The sequence below is a fragment of the Apteryx rowi genome, unplaced genomic scaffold, assembly GCF_003343035.1.
Source record: "Apteryx rowi isolate R43461 unplaced genomic scaffold, aptRow1 scaffold_2, whole genome shotgun sequence".
NCBI classification, from domain to species: domain Eukaryota; kingdom Metazoa; phylum Chordata; class Aves; order Apterygiformes; family Apterygidae; genus Apteryx; species Apteryx rowi.
The window spans coordinates 6,452,645-6,468,525 of NW_020448307.1; the positions used below are offsets into that span (position 1 = coordinate 6,452,645).

At 45.3% G+C, this 15,881-nt stretch overlaps 1 protein-coding gene across 1 annotated transcript in view; it reads right to left on the minus strand.

Annotated features, from left to right (window-relative positions):
* The window catches only part of ADAMTS2 (ADAM metallopeptidase with thrombospondin type 1 motif 2), a 190,439-nt gene that overhangs the window by 102,477 nt on the left and 72,081 nt on the right, over positions 1 to 15,881 (minus strand). The window contains exon 3 of the mRNA XM_026063320.1: positions 9,238 to 9,397. Coding sequence (XP_025919105.1) covers positions 9,238 to 9,397 — 160 coding nt within the window. The remainder of the gene's footprint in view (positions 1 to 9,237; positions 9,398 to 15,881) is intronic.

Below are 15,881 nucleotides of genomic sequence, written 5' to 3' on the forward strand. Positions count from 1 at the left end.
GAGCAAAGCTCTCGCTCTGCAAGAGACTTTGCCCTCCGCGGGGGGACGGGACCCGGGGCCGCTGTCCCTGAGGGTCTCTCTCGAGGCGCCCAGGGTGGTGACAAAAGCCAGCCATCAAGTCACCTGCCTTGGGCTCGAGTCTCCGACAGGCTCCATCGCTCTCAGCGACACGGCCAAAGGCTCCAACGTGGAGGGACGAGGAGGGACCAGCGGCAGCCGAGGAGCCCYGCAGCCTCCGTGCAGCCCCCCAACCTCCAGCCCTCGCCGCCCGCCTGGGGGCCTCAGGCATGATCGGCTTGGATCCAGGGAAGACACCACTACATTAAAGTAACTGTTGTTTGGCTGAGAGTAATATCATGGTTTGAGTCAGTCCTGCAGACAGGACAAGTTAAACCTTCCTAAAATGCAAGTGCGGCTTAACGTGACTCCTGAGATTTCTATTCAAACGAGCCGAGGCAACGAAATTCAAACCACTACCAGCGAACTCGCCTGCGGGACTTTGTGCCACACGCAGTCGGGGCTGTTACTCAGACGCTTTTTTCACTTTTCAAGTGAAAGCTATTTTTACCTAAAAAGTCCAGGCAGCCCCAGGCACAGTTTAGGGGATTCAAAACACAGAGAACTCGCACAAACAAGCAAACGTTGCAAAACGGCCTCGGGGAGTTGCTCCCCAGCACAGGCTGCAGCCACGACCCCAGGCTCTGCCGTCGGGCACTGGTGCTGCAACTCATCGGATGCCGCCGAGCAGAACACAGGCCTCGCCGAAGCGTAAGCATCCCGGCGGCACGTCCCAGTCTGGGCAGCAGCATTCCTCCCCACGCTGCAGGTACGGTAGGGGCGAGATGCCTCGGGGGGGTCTTGCACCGTTATTAATGCAGTGACCCTCCAGTGCCCCTGTGTAAATACGGAGGCACCAGCAGCAGCTCTGCAGCGGCTGGCCACCGAGGAGCAGCCTTCACGCAGCTGAGAACAGTCAGGAGCAGCTGGAGAACATTAATAATCCTTGCACCACTTCACAAGGCCTCACATGTGGCTCTTCTGTTGCAAGAAATGACAGCAATATAGATGTTTGAAGGATATCCATCTCCCTCACAGCTCTGGGCTTGCCCATTGCTTTCATTTGATCACGCCTGGAGCTCTTAGCCTGATCAAAACACTTCATCATCATTATCACGGACAGCAGACAAGATTTATGCCTCTTTTAGTCTACAGCAAATGTTTATCGGCACATTCTACAAGAGCTTATTTTAGTGACGCATACCAGATGCTATTTTGTGTATTGTTATTAAACAGAGTTTGAATCCCATGGCACAAAACAGCAAACAGTACATGCTACCCTTATCTCTCAACTCTCAGGTCCAGAGTGCACTTCCCAGACACGGATACGGGTTGCAGGACACTTGCAGCTGTCAAGGCAGAATATTAAGGTCGATCCGTGAGCGAGTTCCTCGTCCTTCGTGCCTAGCAGAGACAGAGGAACCTGCTGGTTTACTGCCACCCTGAGTCTAACCCAGCAGGTCCGACAATGTGAACACAGCTCGTAAATAAGTAATCCTCCGGAGGATGACCCCTCGTAGAAAAACTCACCCCTAAATGGGACGTTGCAGACACCGTGTGGGTGTGCGCGTGCGTCTTCACAAGCAAAAACTGCACACATGCCCGTGGGCGGCTGCACCCACTCACGTAAGCAAGCGTCGGCCCAGCTTCTGGAGGCCGGGTTTGACTTATGCACTGCTGCTCTTACGAACGCGGGTCTTACAGGGGACCATCACCAGCAAAAGCAATGTCAGCTTTCAGTAAAAATAGTTTAGCTTTCAGTAAAAAACAGCTTTCAGTAAAAAAGGTCTAYTGTATTGTAGTCTAAAGGCAAAGATTTTGGTTTCTCTTTCCTCCCAGGAGGTTGTGAGGCTAAATTCATTAAGGATTGTGAGATCAATGGGTATTATAAGGAAGAATAAAAACAAACGTTCATGGCATCTCTGTTATAAAATGTTTTGTCTCTATAAATACATTTATAAATGAACAAGTTTTATATAAACAAACAAGTGATTAGTCAAGCCTAAGTTCACACACACCCCTAATGCAAAATTAATTAAAAGAGAATGGTGAAAAGGAAAATGAGAGCTTTGTCRTGTTTTCATCAGTTGTTCTCACAAATATTTTGTAGAAGTATGTTATGAGATTTGGAAATTGTTGCTTTATGGACCAATATCAGCTTTATTATTATTTTGCTATATTTAGCCACATTCAGTGCATTTGGTAATGTTCAACTCCAGCTGTAAGCTGTTTACAACAATCACTTAAAAGAGCCTTATCATACTGTTTTAATACAGTACGAAGAAGCTAAATTCACCAGTTGAGAACAAACAGAGTTTTATTTTTAAATTAGTTAATGATACAAGCAGATCACTGATATTTAAATAAGCAAATAATTAAGCTGATCACCTTCAATTCAAACATATCTGAATGGAAGTGGAAGCTTCTCAGTAACTTGCCTTATCACATCTCATAACCAAACGAGGATTCCACCTCCATTCGGAAAAAAATTTTGCCTGAAGTACGTATCTGAATCCCACTGAAGTTAATTAAGTACTGGCTTAATGTTAAGCGTGCACTTAAATGCTTCCCTAAAGCCTATCTGGATCTCAAACTACTTARGAATGGTGGGGACAAATACAGAAACTGAGGCTCTCAACATAATGATATTATTAATGATCCTATAGCCTATGTTTAGCAACAATTGCAGTTTTTTGAAGGGTGTCTAAGACTGAGATGACAACGCAGGAAACCAGAGCRGAGCCAGCCCCCGCTGCAGCATTTCGCTGCGGCTCCTCTCTGCTCCCCAGCCCGGCAGGAGCACCTCCGTGCAGCGCAGCACGGCGCCCCTGCCAACGCCTCCCCAGCGATCTTACTTGTATACACGCTGACTTTTGTTACTGGTGAGACAGAACATCACTGCAGCAGCTACAGCACATGACGCCACGAAAAAGAAATCACGAGCGAGTATTTAATGCGCGCTCAACTGCTTCGAAAGCGATTCTCAGCATCTGGGAAAAAAAGTTGTTTAATTAAAAGCAAAAATCCTTTGCAACCTCAACACACTTTTCCAAACTGTTCAGAAGTTTGAAAAGCCCACTGTAAAAGCAGCCCACGYAGCTTCGCCGCGCTCCCGATACGCACACACGTCACCGTGCAGCTTTCAATACATGAGCACTTCCCCCCACACACAAAAGCACAGCAAAATTACCCTTCTCTGAGAAATACTCAAGCAGTATTCAAAGAAAAACCAGCCAAACAAACATAACTGTTCAATTATACCTTCCCCCCCCCCTTTTCCCCAGGCAAAGGGAAAACGCCTGTCCCACAAGCTCAGCATCCTCACAAGCGTGGGATACGTTAGGCTTTTTACCAGCAAGCGCTCTGCGGCCCAGCTAAGGCCAGCGGGGTGGGAAGGGCACACCTCCACTACGCTTTGGGTCTACGATAGAAAAATCTATCGATTCTGCAAAAAAGGAGGCTAGTCCTTWTATTTCACACCAACCATATGTAGGAACAGTGTTCATTAGCACGCATCTAATTATCCAGATGATTTACTGCACAGTTATGAAAGCAGAACTCTTTAGATTTATCCCAAAGCTCCATATTAACATGACTGCAAGAGTGACATTTGCCTGCGCTAGCAAGGAACCGCTTCATCAGCTACGTCGGTGGCTAGGAAGGCTGACATGGACTGGCCTAGTAACGCTCTCGAGAGACTTGGTTTTTTGTGAGCACATAACCTTGTTTCTTATTCAAAAGTTGAACCACAACTGAATTCTCAATCTTTCTCTTCCCAGAAAAGCCCCATGAATCTGTAATATGAAATTCAGAGAAAACCAAGACAGGAGAAAGACAGATGTATTTATCATGCACAGATGATGTAGGAAGGAGACAAAAAATATTGTCATCAGGGCCTTACTAACTGCAAAATAAGGGAACAGTAATTAATCAGCAGGAGTACACACTGAGAGGAAATATTGATCGAATTTGGAGAAACTTCAGTTTTCCAAGGGAACAGTTCCTCTGCAAAGGTAACCAGCAAAGTTTCTGCAAATTAGACTGGCAACCAGCCAGACTGCAGCCAATCTGGGTGTCATTTCAGGCAATCCAGAAAAACACACAACAAATGCACCTTGGCTTCTAAAAAGTAATTTAAATACATTAGTAAATCAAAGTCATTGACAGTTTGATGGGCTATGATGGAGGAGTTTTCCTCCGAAATATCATCTTTAAACCCTGCAAAGCTCTGTCAACTGACTCATTACAGCTTTATCATGTATTTTACTTCTTTCATCTCTCCAACGACTTCTAGGGTTCTTTATTTCAGCTTAAATTTCTCCCCAGCTGAATTGGCCACCAACCCTCAGGACTCACTACTGTCCCATCAGTGTGAGGAGCAGGAAGGGTTTTTTTAAGGTCACAGAGAGGCAGGAGGTGCCAGGGACAGGACTACAGAGCAGCTTTGCTTCGGTGAAGTTTGGGGAGCCGTTCGGACAGGAGAGCCAGTTGCCTTCATGGGGTAGAAGCAGCAGCTTATGGTTTCTGCCCCTTTACCCGACYGCTGGSTGCTCTGGCTGCGGGGATGGGAGCCACCCTCCCCTAAAAGAAGAAAACACTGGTAGATGTAAAAAAAAAATAAAGAAAGAAAAGACTGTCCGTYGGCCTGGGAAGTACATCGCAGGGTCACAAACGGATCATGTCTTTCAGCGCCAACCCACCACTGCTCCGAAGGCCTGGCCGCAGGCAACGGGCCTGGCCCGCTCCAAGAGATCTTGCTAGCAGTTAAAGGAAGAACAATCTGCCTGTTTGCAGCATATTTGGAGAGTTACCTTGCCGTCTTCCTCCGAAATAAACTGCTCTTTGCTGGGGCAGTCCTTCATCTGCAGAGCAAATAAAGCTGTCGGCTGAAGCTGAGTTTCTGTTTCCCATCAGTCAAGGAATAGGATAAAGCGCAGAGCGGTGTGTTGAGCCAGTGCTTTTGAGAGAGAACGCAAACCTTAAGGAAATTCTGGTACGACCGTTTCCTGACACTTGATCACAACAGCAGCCGTGATAATTTATCTAGGGACGTGTGATATCAAGTTTACAAGCCTGATATTCAGGTTGCCCTTAGAAGCAAGAATTAAGCTTTTTTCATTTTTCAGGCCTCATCATAACTACCGATTAAATACCTACCACCTCTTCATCTAAAGAACATTAGAGCAAGAAAACAGTTTCAAGAAAAACGCTCCTTTACCTTGCCTATTTAATTCTGCTTCTACTGYGTAGAAAGTTTTACTGTTGCCAAACGTCTTATCTATGCAAGAAGGAATTCAACTGGAAATACTAAAATATTTTCAGCATGCTGTTTATTTTTATCTAGAGGAAGATTAAATTATACGTGAACAGTAAAAACGTAGTCACCAGAAAAAAATAGGGCGTTTTTCCACCATACCTACAAAACATCAACCAGTACATGAAAATACTTATCTTTCCAAAACGATTAGCCTTATTTTCAGTGAGTTCACACAGACTTCTGYAGTACTACTCTACTGTGGATTAGTACTTGTCTCGAATATGATGCTTGAATTTCTTCAGGTACATAAACAAATAGTATCGTTTGAGAGAGGCAAAACAGAAATATTGTATCAACGGGTACTTGGAGSCCTTGGCTCTCAAAGACCAGATAACCCCACATATATCAAAATACAACGATTCAAAACAAGCATGTCCCTTTCCCAATATTCTGATAGCGTTTTACTGAAACTCAGAGGAAAACCTGACATTGTCTGAAATCCGAGTACAGCTCTGCCACTCGGCACAGCCGCTCTCTCCTAGCGCATCCCGCTGCTGAAACCCAGCAAGTCCACAGCGCCTTCACAGGGGAGGCGCAGACCTTCGCCCCTCCAGCGGGCACGAGGTTGGGTTGGGTTGGTTTTGGTTTTTACGGAGGGTATAAGATAACAGTGTATGCAAAAYGCTGGAAAAGCACCGCTCTGAAGTTCATCTCCCAGGACCCGTTAGCACCTAAAATTTACTTCTAAGGTTGGGAAAACGCCTCTTGTTCTTCTCKCCTGTATTCACGCACCCTTCCAACCGGATGATGGGTCTTCCCATTAGCTCCAGTTGCCTTTCGAGGCAGGTCCAGCTGTTTTTCTGCCTCACTCGCCCCCTCTCCCGGGCCTCTGCTGCGTGCGAGGGCCGTGTGACTATGGCCCAGCTCCTTCTGGCAAGGATAAGCCCCAAGGCCTGAAATAATCCTGACCAACCCACCCGGCTCCAAGTTGAGGGAGCTTTTCCTCCCCTCCTGTCTCGCTGGCAAGAGAACAGCTCGTCCTGTTGGTTGTGAGAGACGGCCAGAGWTAGGAGTGTTTAGGAGGAATTCGTATTTGTCCATCCAAACCCAAGCATTCAAAAATCTTGACTCACAATCCCCTCCCAAATCACGGGATTAAATTAATAGCATCTTTGAAAATCCCAAGATATATCTTCAAAATTACAGAATACYATGTACTTCATCTTACTCATTGCTTTCTAACGCTGAATATGTAAATATTTTCAAGCTTTTTTCTCAACGGTTACAAGAACCAGAAACTCATGTAGGGAGGAAAAAAAAGTTATCATATACTCATATGACTCCCGGAGGTCRGACCTTTAAAAATAAACCAAGTATTACAATTCATCACATGTAAATTTATGGGACTTGGCAACAATGCAAATGTCTCCAGGGATGGTGGAAGAGGAGAGTGTTCTTGGTTAACAGTTCTCTCTCTTTTCTTTTTCTTTTTATTTATTTATTTTTTTTTAATAGATACAGCATGCTGAAAGTGCCCTGTTAAATATTTCCTAAGCAAGCCCATTGATTAATTTAGAGTGTTATGGAAACATGCAGCACAGCGTGCTTATCAACACCCAGTCACTAAATATTTTGACGTTCGTTAACCAAAACTAGATGCACTCTGGAAAAAGACAAACGAAAATAAAATTATGATTTTTGAAAACATGTCCTTTCCAAGACTGTTGCCTAGAGCAAATCAGGAACAGGGAAGCCAGGTTTAACCAAAAATGCATGAGAACTGATCTGTTTTGGRATGGCTGTTCTTTTTGGTTTGTTTGTTTAAGGTAATTTAATGGAAAACAAACTGTACATTACACCATTTTCTTTCCAAAATACAAACTTACTTATTTATAATCAGTTTCACAAATCAGAAGAGGAGGGATGGGAAGGAAGATCCCCACTCTTAGCATTTTTCCTTGATTTTAAAATTTGAAAGATTAAAAATTGCAAGTGTTGCTACCTAAACCGGACACCTGCTGTCCACAWCGAGGTCGGCGCTACGTCTCAGTCTGGCCCGCGCCAAGACAGCTTCCCGTTCGCAAACCTGGGTATTAAGATCGCTTTTTAATTCCGCAGTGCTGCCTGATGGCTATTACTATTTTGTGCTTTGGTACCGGAGCCTAAAAGCAGCAGCGATTACCCGAGCGCGCGGCACAGCAAGGCCCCGGCGCAGCCGCGGCTGACGTTGGTCGGCCTCACGCACGGCACCGTGGCGCGGTTTCGCCGTCAGCCGGTCCCCGCTCGGTGGCAGCCGGCACCGCGCGCCGCTGTGCAGMGGGTAGGACTCTGCGTTTTGCAGAGGTGTTCGCAGACGCCACTGTCGGAGCCTTCCTCCGGCAGGTACCGTGTGCCAATAACTGGAGCTGATCTAAAATTTATGTTTTTCTGTGTACCAGACTCCTACTCCTGAGCAATATTTACCARCCCAAACCAAAAATACTGCCATAAGGTGTGATTAAAATTAAGTCTCTTTTGTTTAAAAGGAAACACAGTGACTGGCTGATATTTTCCAACACTGCAATAGTTTTATAAACATCTACTAAGAGAGCACCTTCCATCATATCATTCTGGGAATGGGGAGTTCGTCTCGTGTCCCTCAGACCCCTGCCTCCTTCCAGCGCTGCCCCACGATGCATACGAAACCAGCCAAAAAAGCCCAGCATTACACTGCGCCACTCGCACAACCCRTGGGTCATAACCAACGGCCCAACTGGACAAAAGTTAGACCAATGCTATTGCTTRCTTCTTTTTCCCTCCTCACTCCAACTTGAGTATTGCAAAATTTGGGTTATTAACTTGGCCATAATTGCACTGCCTAATCTCTGTGACTGTGTTCTTCCAGCTGGTTTCTGGGGATTACTACGTGCAAGAGAAATAGCCGAGTTTTTACAACAGGTACCATAACATTCTCCTTATCTTTAGAGAATGATGGTGACATATTAGAGGGATGAGAATTGCTGGGAAGACTTCTGCAGAGGACAACCTAACACGCTGTATTATACTTAATAACACACCCTACTGCTGTGAGATAGTGCTCGGGTATTTGTTCGCTTTCAAACTATTAGTGGCAAATGGCTCTGCAGTTTGGTGCACGCATGGGGGATCAAAGTGCAATTGTTTTTGGTTTCCTCTCAAATGACACAGTTAATCTCAGTGTTAGCGTCAGCTGTCAGAACATCCACTTACCAAGTCTGCATCCCTTATTTGTTCAGCTAAAAAGGTCCCACACCAGAGCAGTTAGCACAGAAATAGAGAATATTACACAGAAAGGCTGTTTATGTTTAGCTGCTGTTGTTCCAAAACTGTCTACCACATATTAGGTTAAATTCCGCACTTGGAAACACACAACTAAGTCAAGAGGAGGTTTGTGTGCATATCTGAATGGTTATTCCCCTGTTGGGATGAAGTTCATGCCAGTGAGGATAGGGACGATGAAAAGCCCGTGCACCGCGTCAGCCTCGGTGCTCTGGCTGCAGCCTTCCAGCAGAGCCTTTGCAAAGCCAGCGCCGCTGCCCGTCCCGGGCACACGCAGGTACCTCGGCACTGCTGCTCCATCCACAGCCCATTCCCCTGCTCCGACATGGGGGCCCAGTTTGGACACACCACCTTATGCCGACTGTCTCCAGAGCCAAGGAAACACAGCTCTTATCTGTACATTTAAGGCAGGGACAGTTTTGGCATCCTGGAGAGCGTTTTGGCTGCTGCAATGCTTATTTATCCCAGCTAAAATGTGCAACTCCTCCCCTACCTTTCCATACACAGGGGGGAGAAGAACAGATTTCCATTCTCAAGGACAAAGAAGCCAGAGATAGTAGATYGCATTGGCTACATGCCTTTAGCTACACTTTATACATCAGCTGGCATTAACATCCCCGACTTACCTTTATACTGGATATCTGTGCTCTCCGTAGGAAACTGCTTCTTGGCAGCTGCTCTGCGATAGACCACGTGCGTCCTGCCTCCTCCCTCCTCCTCCTCCTGGGCCCCCTTCTCCAGAGGTTCAATGAAGAATTCGTCCTTGTCTGTGCGAATCATGCCAGCCTGGAGCGACAGGGCAGAGATCGAACATTTTGAGTTACCGCACATGCGGCGGACATTGTGAGTAAACAGTTACAATATGCTTAAGCACACGCCAGTGCTCTCTGGAGAGCAATTAGGATGCAGGGAGGAAACCAGGTGAATTCTTTATTAGAGCCAAAGGAAGCATCATTTCCCCAGCTTGACAAGGACGGACAAAGGTATGGCCCCGAACCACAGGGACGCCTCCTGGAGCCAAGCGAGCAGGTAGAGGTCTAACGCTCTGTCTAGGAAATACAATCTCAATTAGAAACCAAACTACAAAGAAACAGTTAATACGACCGGAGCTATTTGTCAGCCACAGACCGCTCTGCTGTTTACTATCTCTGCTAAATAAAGGATCGGTTCAGCACCATAAGTTGGTCCTGATGTGCAGCTGTACAGTCCAAAAATGTGGAGTCAGCCTTGCTGTTCAGAGGCAAGATGGAAAAGTACCATCTCGCACGCAGGCAAACAGGCTTTGTGATCATCTTCCCAGGATGCAAAGGGCTGCCCTGGCTAAATATTCTTTCAACACGCAGCCAAAACTGGTTAAAAGGGTGTCAGTATTCCTCAGGGATAAAAGTTTAAGAATTCAAGCTGGAACCAACATCCTGGCATGAAAAACCTGCAAAATTCACACTTCTACAGAGCACCTCAACCGAAAGTCATCCCAACACTTCTCACTGTGCTCAGTGCAGCTTAACATAGCAGGAAAATTGTCATAAATCAGGAAAATTTTTAACAAGTCTTTTCACCCTGTTCATGCAGGTGAAAAACTGGGCGCTTGGGTCTCCTGCATTTGTCTCTCTGGCAGTCCTGCCCTCTTGGAGAAGGTTGCAAGAGCCAGTAGTTGGCTTGCAGAAATGGTTAGCTTGAATCAATTTTTCTGAGTATGTTTGCATGTCTGTGTTTGAGAACTTACGCTGATGAAYTCTTATCTTGTAAGCAGAAAGTCTTAATATTAACATGGAAGAAGCTATTTAAAGTATAAAGGAGAGAAGCCCCAAATGTGACTTTCAGAAGCTCCTTATCACTCTCTTCTTTAGTCTGATGACACCAGAGCCTCTGACCTTCGTGACAGGGCCAGGGAGAACATCTCCAAACTGTGCCTCGCGCTTTTTCTTGGTACCTGAGCTTCCAAGGGCCCAAATCTGCTGCTGGGTGAAGCCCCACCTCRAGAAGAGAACTACTTAGCTACTTTAGCTACTTTGAACCCAGTAGCTTCACTTGAAACAAATATGATCTACACTCTCTTATATCTCAGTATTAAAGTTCTCATACAAGGCATATTTTTCTTCTACAAGCAGCAAACTGCATTTCTACTGCTATAAATACAGTATGTTCTTTGGTTCCCTCCTTGGAAAAATGTCAGGTTCATTTGTCATGTCTTAACTTACATTAGGCAAGATTTCCCATCCCAGATTTCATATATATAATGTATACAAAAACAGATTGAAGGGGAAGGATTAAAGAAGCAAAATTATATCTAAGCAGTTTAAACTGCCTGTACAGAGAGGAAACTGTATTTGAAATCTTGTCCTGATTCTTCTTATCTAATTTAGATTCTACATCAGACACAAAGGTGAAACAGGCTCAGCAGCTCAAGGAAGCTAAGACAACCAAGAAAATAAGTGCTGAAACTAGAAGGACAACAACTGATGTTCTACTGTAAAAAGGAATACATAAAAATTTCAAAATTAATGTTACTCTCCTTTTAATATACATTTTAGTTGTATATACACACTCACATCTTGTCTGGATATTAGATATTACTAAAGATTGAGAAATTGCAAGCATTCACATGCTCAACTGCAGCAACACCACGCACACGGCGTATGCAAGCCAGGAGGAATACAGAGAGCACCTGACTGCCATATGAAAAGAACTGTGATTTTGCTTTTTGCAAGTAAGCTTTAGGATTGCACACATGTTCATATGTATTTCTGGATTTCTTAAACCTGCTGGTAACTGAGCGACAAACACCGGTTCTTAATTGTTCACGCTCCCGTAACATGCAGCCCATCCGTCAGGACCCTGGGGAAATGCTGCTGCTCCGTTGTACGCAGCAGGGTGCAGCAATGGGCGTTTAGAGGAATTTAAGCCCTCTAAGAAAATTAACAGATAGACAAGTTTTACAAGCGGTAGTTGAACTGATCAGACAGATGAACAATTTCTGTAAGAGAACTTTAGCTTCCAGGGCACAGTGGTCTTTTGGAAAAGAAAACGTGTTCAGACTGAAGATTCCCCCCGAGAAGACAAAGGCTCCCCGGACCGACTACCGGCTAACCAGAGGAGACACTTGAACGCTGGCTCCCAGGACACGAAGCCAGCGGTCAGATCCCGACATTCCTTGCAGATCACTGTGCCTGGGGCTGGCCCTGTTGTATGTGGGGGGATTCGTGCGGTACATTTTATCATAAAATATGTTAACTCTCCTCCGCAGGCAGCTGCTAATGGCTATGCCACAACCACGATGAAGAGACAGGATAAGCCCATTCCCACGTTATGTTCTTCAGCAACTTTATTAGGATAAAACATAGCTCCTGAATACTGCCAAATAACGGGCCATCCATCAGGTCCTCAGACGCTGCACAACTCTATACAGCCCCATGAGCGAATCCTCCCTAATCCTGTTGGAGTGTAAAAAGGAAGAAAATGAACCTTCAGCCATGGCTGAATATTTCCTCTTTCATTTCAGTCTTGGACTGTGACATAAGGAGACATAACGATGTCACCTTATGCTGGAATTTCTTTTCCTGTAGTCCCCAGAAGCACATTAATTATTTTTTGTCAGAAATATTAGGAGAGAACTAGTGTGTCCTTGAACTGTAAAAGAATGATATATTTTTTATATATTCTACATCCTGCGTAGTCTTTTAATTACTGAACATATTCTCATGCCCTGAACCAAGCCATATTTTCTCATTTTATTTCAGTTTAAGACTTTGAGAAGAAAATACATTTAGACTGCAAGGCAGAGCTCCTACAGAAATCCACAGTTCAAGCCATCTGCCTAATAATATACTCACAGTTATAAAAGATTCATTAAAAAAATACGTGGGGCTCCTGACTGTCTCCACCACACGCTTCCTCGCTGCTTCGAGCAAGACATTTAACCTCTTTGCTTCCATTTCTCCACCTGTGACTAGGCATAACAACAGTCTTCTAGGAGAATTATGGGCTGATTTGTTATTTTTTTGCCTAATGCTTTGGCCTTGAAAAGCTCGGTATGAATTGCCAAATGCTTTTTTCTCTGGTATTGCTCCAAACACCCCAAAAAGCCCTGCCGTGAAAACGAGATGGCTTTTAGCAATCAACTCAACGGCAGCACCGTGCACAGCCAAGCAGGCGGTGCGAAGGTCCGAGACGCGGCCRGACGGCTCTGCCCAGGCCCGTTACCCGACCAGTCCCATTCTTATCCTCTGGCTCTTTGGCGCTTGTGCCAGGCCGTCATGCCAAGACCGTGACTGTCGGACGACCTCCAAGTCTAGGACAACAATAGAGAGCATTAAAGTTGCTGCAATTTCCTGGAGAACACCTCTAGATGACTAAAACAGAAAAGCCATATCGTTTGAGCCAATTTGTGCTTTCTTTTCTACAAAGGTTAGACTAGAAAGGCTTCAAAAATTCCTGGGACATCCTCTGGATATTACTYCAGGGGATACGAAAGCAGAATTAAGCTTGTCAGTTAACAGTTTCCCAAGTTTTGAATGGAGGAGCAGTAGTTGCTTTTGTGAACTAAGAGCTCAAAACCGCGAGCAGCAGCGGTTCCGTAGTCTGTGGTTGCAGTCCATGCCGGGATGGCTGYGCGTACAAGAGTTATGGACAAGCAGTGCCTGCCCTGCGCTACCCTCCTGCAGCCCCACGTGGGCTGTGCAACTCGGGACTGAACGTGGGACTGAGCTTCTGTTGTGGAAAGCACTCTGAATTTTGGAAAAAATGCTGAGCTATTACCTCTTCCCTTCTCTTCTGGGACTTTTAAATTGAAACTAAAGGGAGTATGGGAATATTGCTAAAATAATGATGGCAGCGGTGACTGTGTTGTGCGACTAATAAAAATACAAATTAATTGAAAATGTATTTGCCTTTGGAATTCACAAACTGCAGCAAAGAGTCTATAATCTCCCACGATTTCCCCAGGCAGGACACCCCCAGGCCTTCCTTCCAAGGGTTTTCGGATCCCAACTGCAAATTACTCAAGTCAAGCACTGCTTAGCACTCATTAACATGCATTAAGGAGTAGAACAGAAGACGACACGTAATCAAAAGGAAACCACAGTTCAGAGAACCAAAACCTCCGCTAAGGTTAGCAAGTCAGTTATTTAGAAGTGAAAGTCGCATAGGAAAAATTTCACAAGGATGACAGAGAGTGACTGCCCTGTCTGATTAAGAAAAGAATTACATTGATAAGYCACGAACGAGTCCATTCAAATACACAGGGGTTAGGTTTAGAGCTCCAGTAATTTATTTATTTATTTATTTTAGGGAGGAAGGAGGGGTGGTACAGGGCTGCTGCACATCTCTGGAGACCTGCCAGGTTTCCAGGGACCACAAGATCTGCAAATACCCGTAACTGCACTGGCCACATGGACCATTCCTCCCCGTACTCTTCTCTGCTCCCCAACCATCCCCAATGCCCTGCTCTCTGCTCCCCCTTGCCCCACACCCAGGCCACTTTACTTCTAGGTCTCCCTGCTATGAAGGTAAGAAATACTCAACATCTATCTGCATGCTAAATTGCAGCTAGCATAGTACAACAAATGGCATCTTTCTCCCCCATTTTTATGTTATAAAACCGGCAGGATGTCTGGGGTCTTGGAAATTCATCTTGGATTTTCCAAAGCCAATGGATTTTTGGCTAATTTAATTCCAATTTGGTAGAAAAATTACAGTTTCAAAACTTTGAACATGATGTGTCTTTGTCTAAGCGAATGTAGAGGAGAGAAAATGGAGAAAAACCTGGAGCTGGAGCAGTGAATATGCTGCAACTTAAGAGACAGTGCACACCTAAAAATCATCTCTTTCCCAAGATTATGCCTCTACAACAGAGTTAACAAATGCCTGAAATGTGAGAAACTCCATAAATAAATGCTTTTTCCCTATTTCAAAGGCAAAACAAGCGATTAAGTGCCTCTCTCCCACTGGCCTCCAATGTAACTGCTCCATAAGAGAACGAATGCTCTGCAAGTCGCAGACGTGTGCGCTGATGATCGGAACAGCGGCCGCCGGGAAGCCAGTAACGCACGTTCCTCGTACACAGGAGGRAGAGGGGGCTCACGGCTTCTCAAAACTGTATTTTGCATGGTGGCAAAGCTGAGTTTTCAGCTGAAGGACAGCAGAGAAAAGCCAGTGTGTGTTATAAAGGGGCCCAAGGACTGGCAGAGGGATCACGGGAGTGTTGGGAGCTGTGGGTGGGAGAGGAGAGGTCAGCTGGGACTCTGCAGGGCGCAATCCCACGTTGCTGCTGGCCAGCACTCCACAGGTCCCCATCTTCTGCAGCATGCACAGAGAAAGCAGGCTGTAGTCCTAAACAAACTGCCCTTTATAATTTGGGGAATTCCTTGGATGCTACAACGAGGGGTCTGTAAGCAAACAGGACAAGAACTGAGCTCCTCCTAGCGATGTCCCTCTCTACCACTCTGGCTTTACAAGACAAGGCCACCCTGACATCATGTCACTGTCGCCAGCTTTGGGCTTCCTGCCCAAGGTAAGACATCAGTTGCATCCACCACGATGGAGACCTCCTCTCCAGCCCAGGGGACTGGCCCAACAGTTTGCCACTGCCCTGGAGAGCTCAGCTGAAATCCAGGTTTGCTTCTCTAGGCTCAACATCACCAACCCCTCTCACGTTTCTGAAGGCATTCTTTAAAAGTCTCGTTTGACAGAAAACATGCTTCACGTATTTAGAAGCTACAAAAATCTCCAGCTTTTACAGCTTTAGCTCCTATGGCTAATTAAATGTCTCGCTGGCTCTGCGCTTGGCGAGTGACTTAATTGTCTCCTCATTCCCATTCCCGTCACAGCTCCCTCTTCCAGGCTGTAATGAAGTAACCCGGCTAGCTGCCGCTGCGGCGTCGGGACTCCAGAGCTTCAGCCCAGCCTCTAACTGCAAGTTTAATTAATGTTCATTTTCTTCCTCATTAGTACAGCTTTACAAAGTTTCTTATTGCCATATAAAGGCAGATTTACTTCCCAATCTCCAAGCACATGATACAGAAAGGAAGCTAAAATTAAATGTGAACAAACCTGATATTAATATAAAAAAATTTTCCAAGTGTCTGCTTAGTTAATTAAATTGGTAACCTACAAAAACATAGTGTTTCAGAAACTCTTAAAACAGGATTTCTGTAAATAGAAAAACCTCCAGTTTTTAGAATATTTGATTCTGAAAAAGGTAACCATCTGCATAATGTATCTGTGCATGAACAAATCCTAAATACAGTCCTGAATTTTAGGTAATTTTACA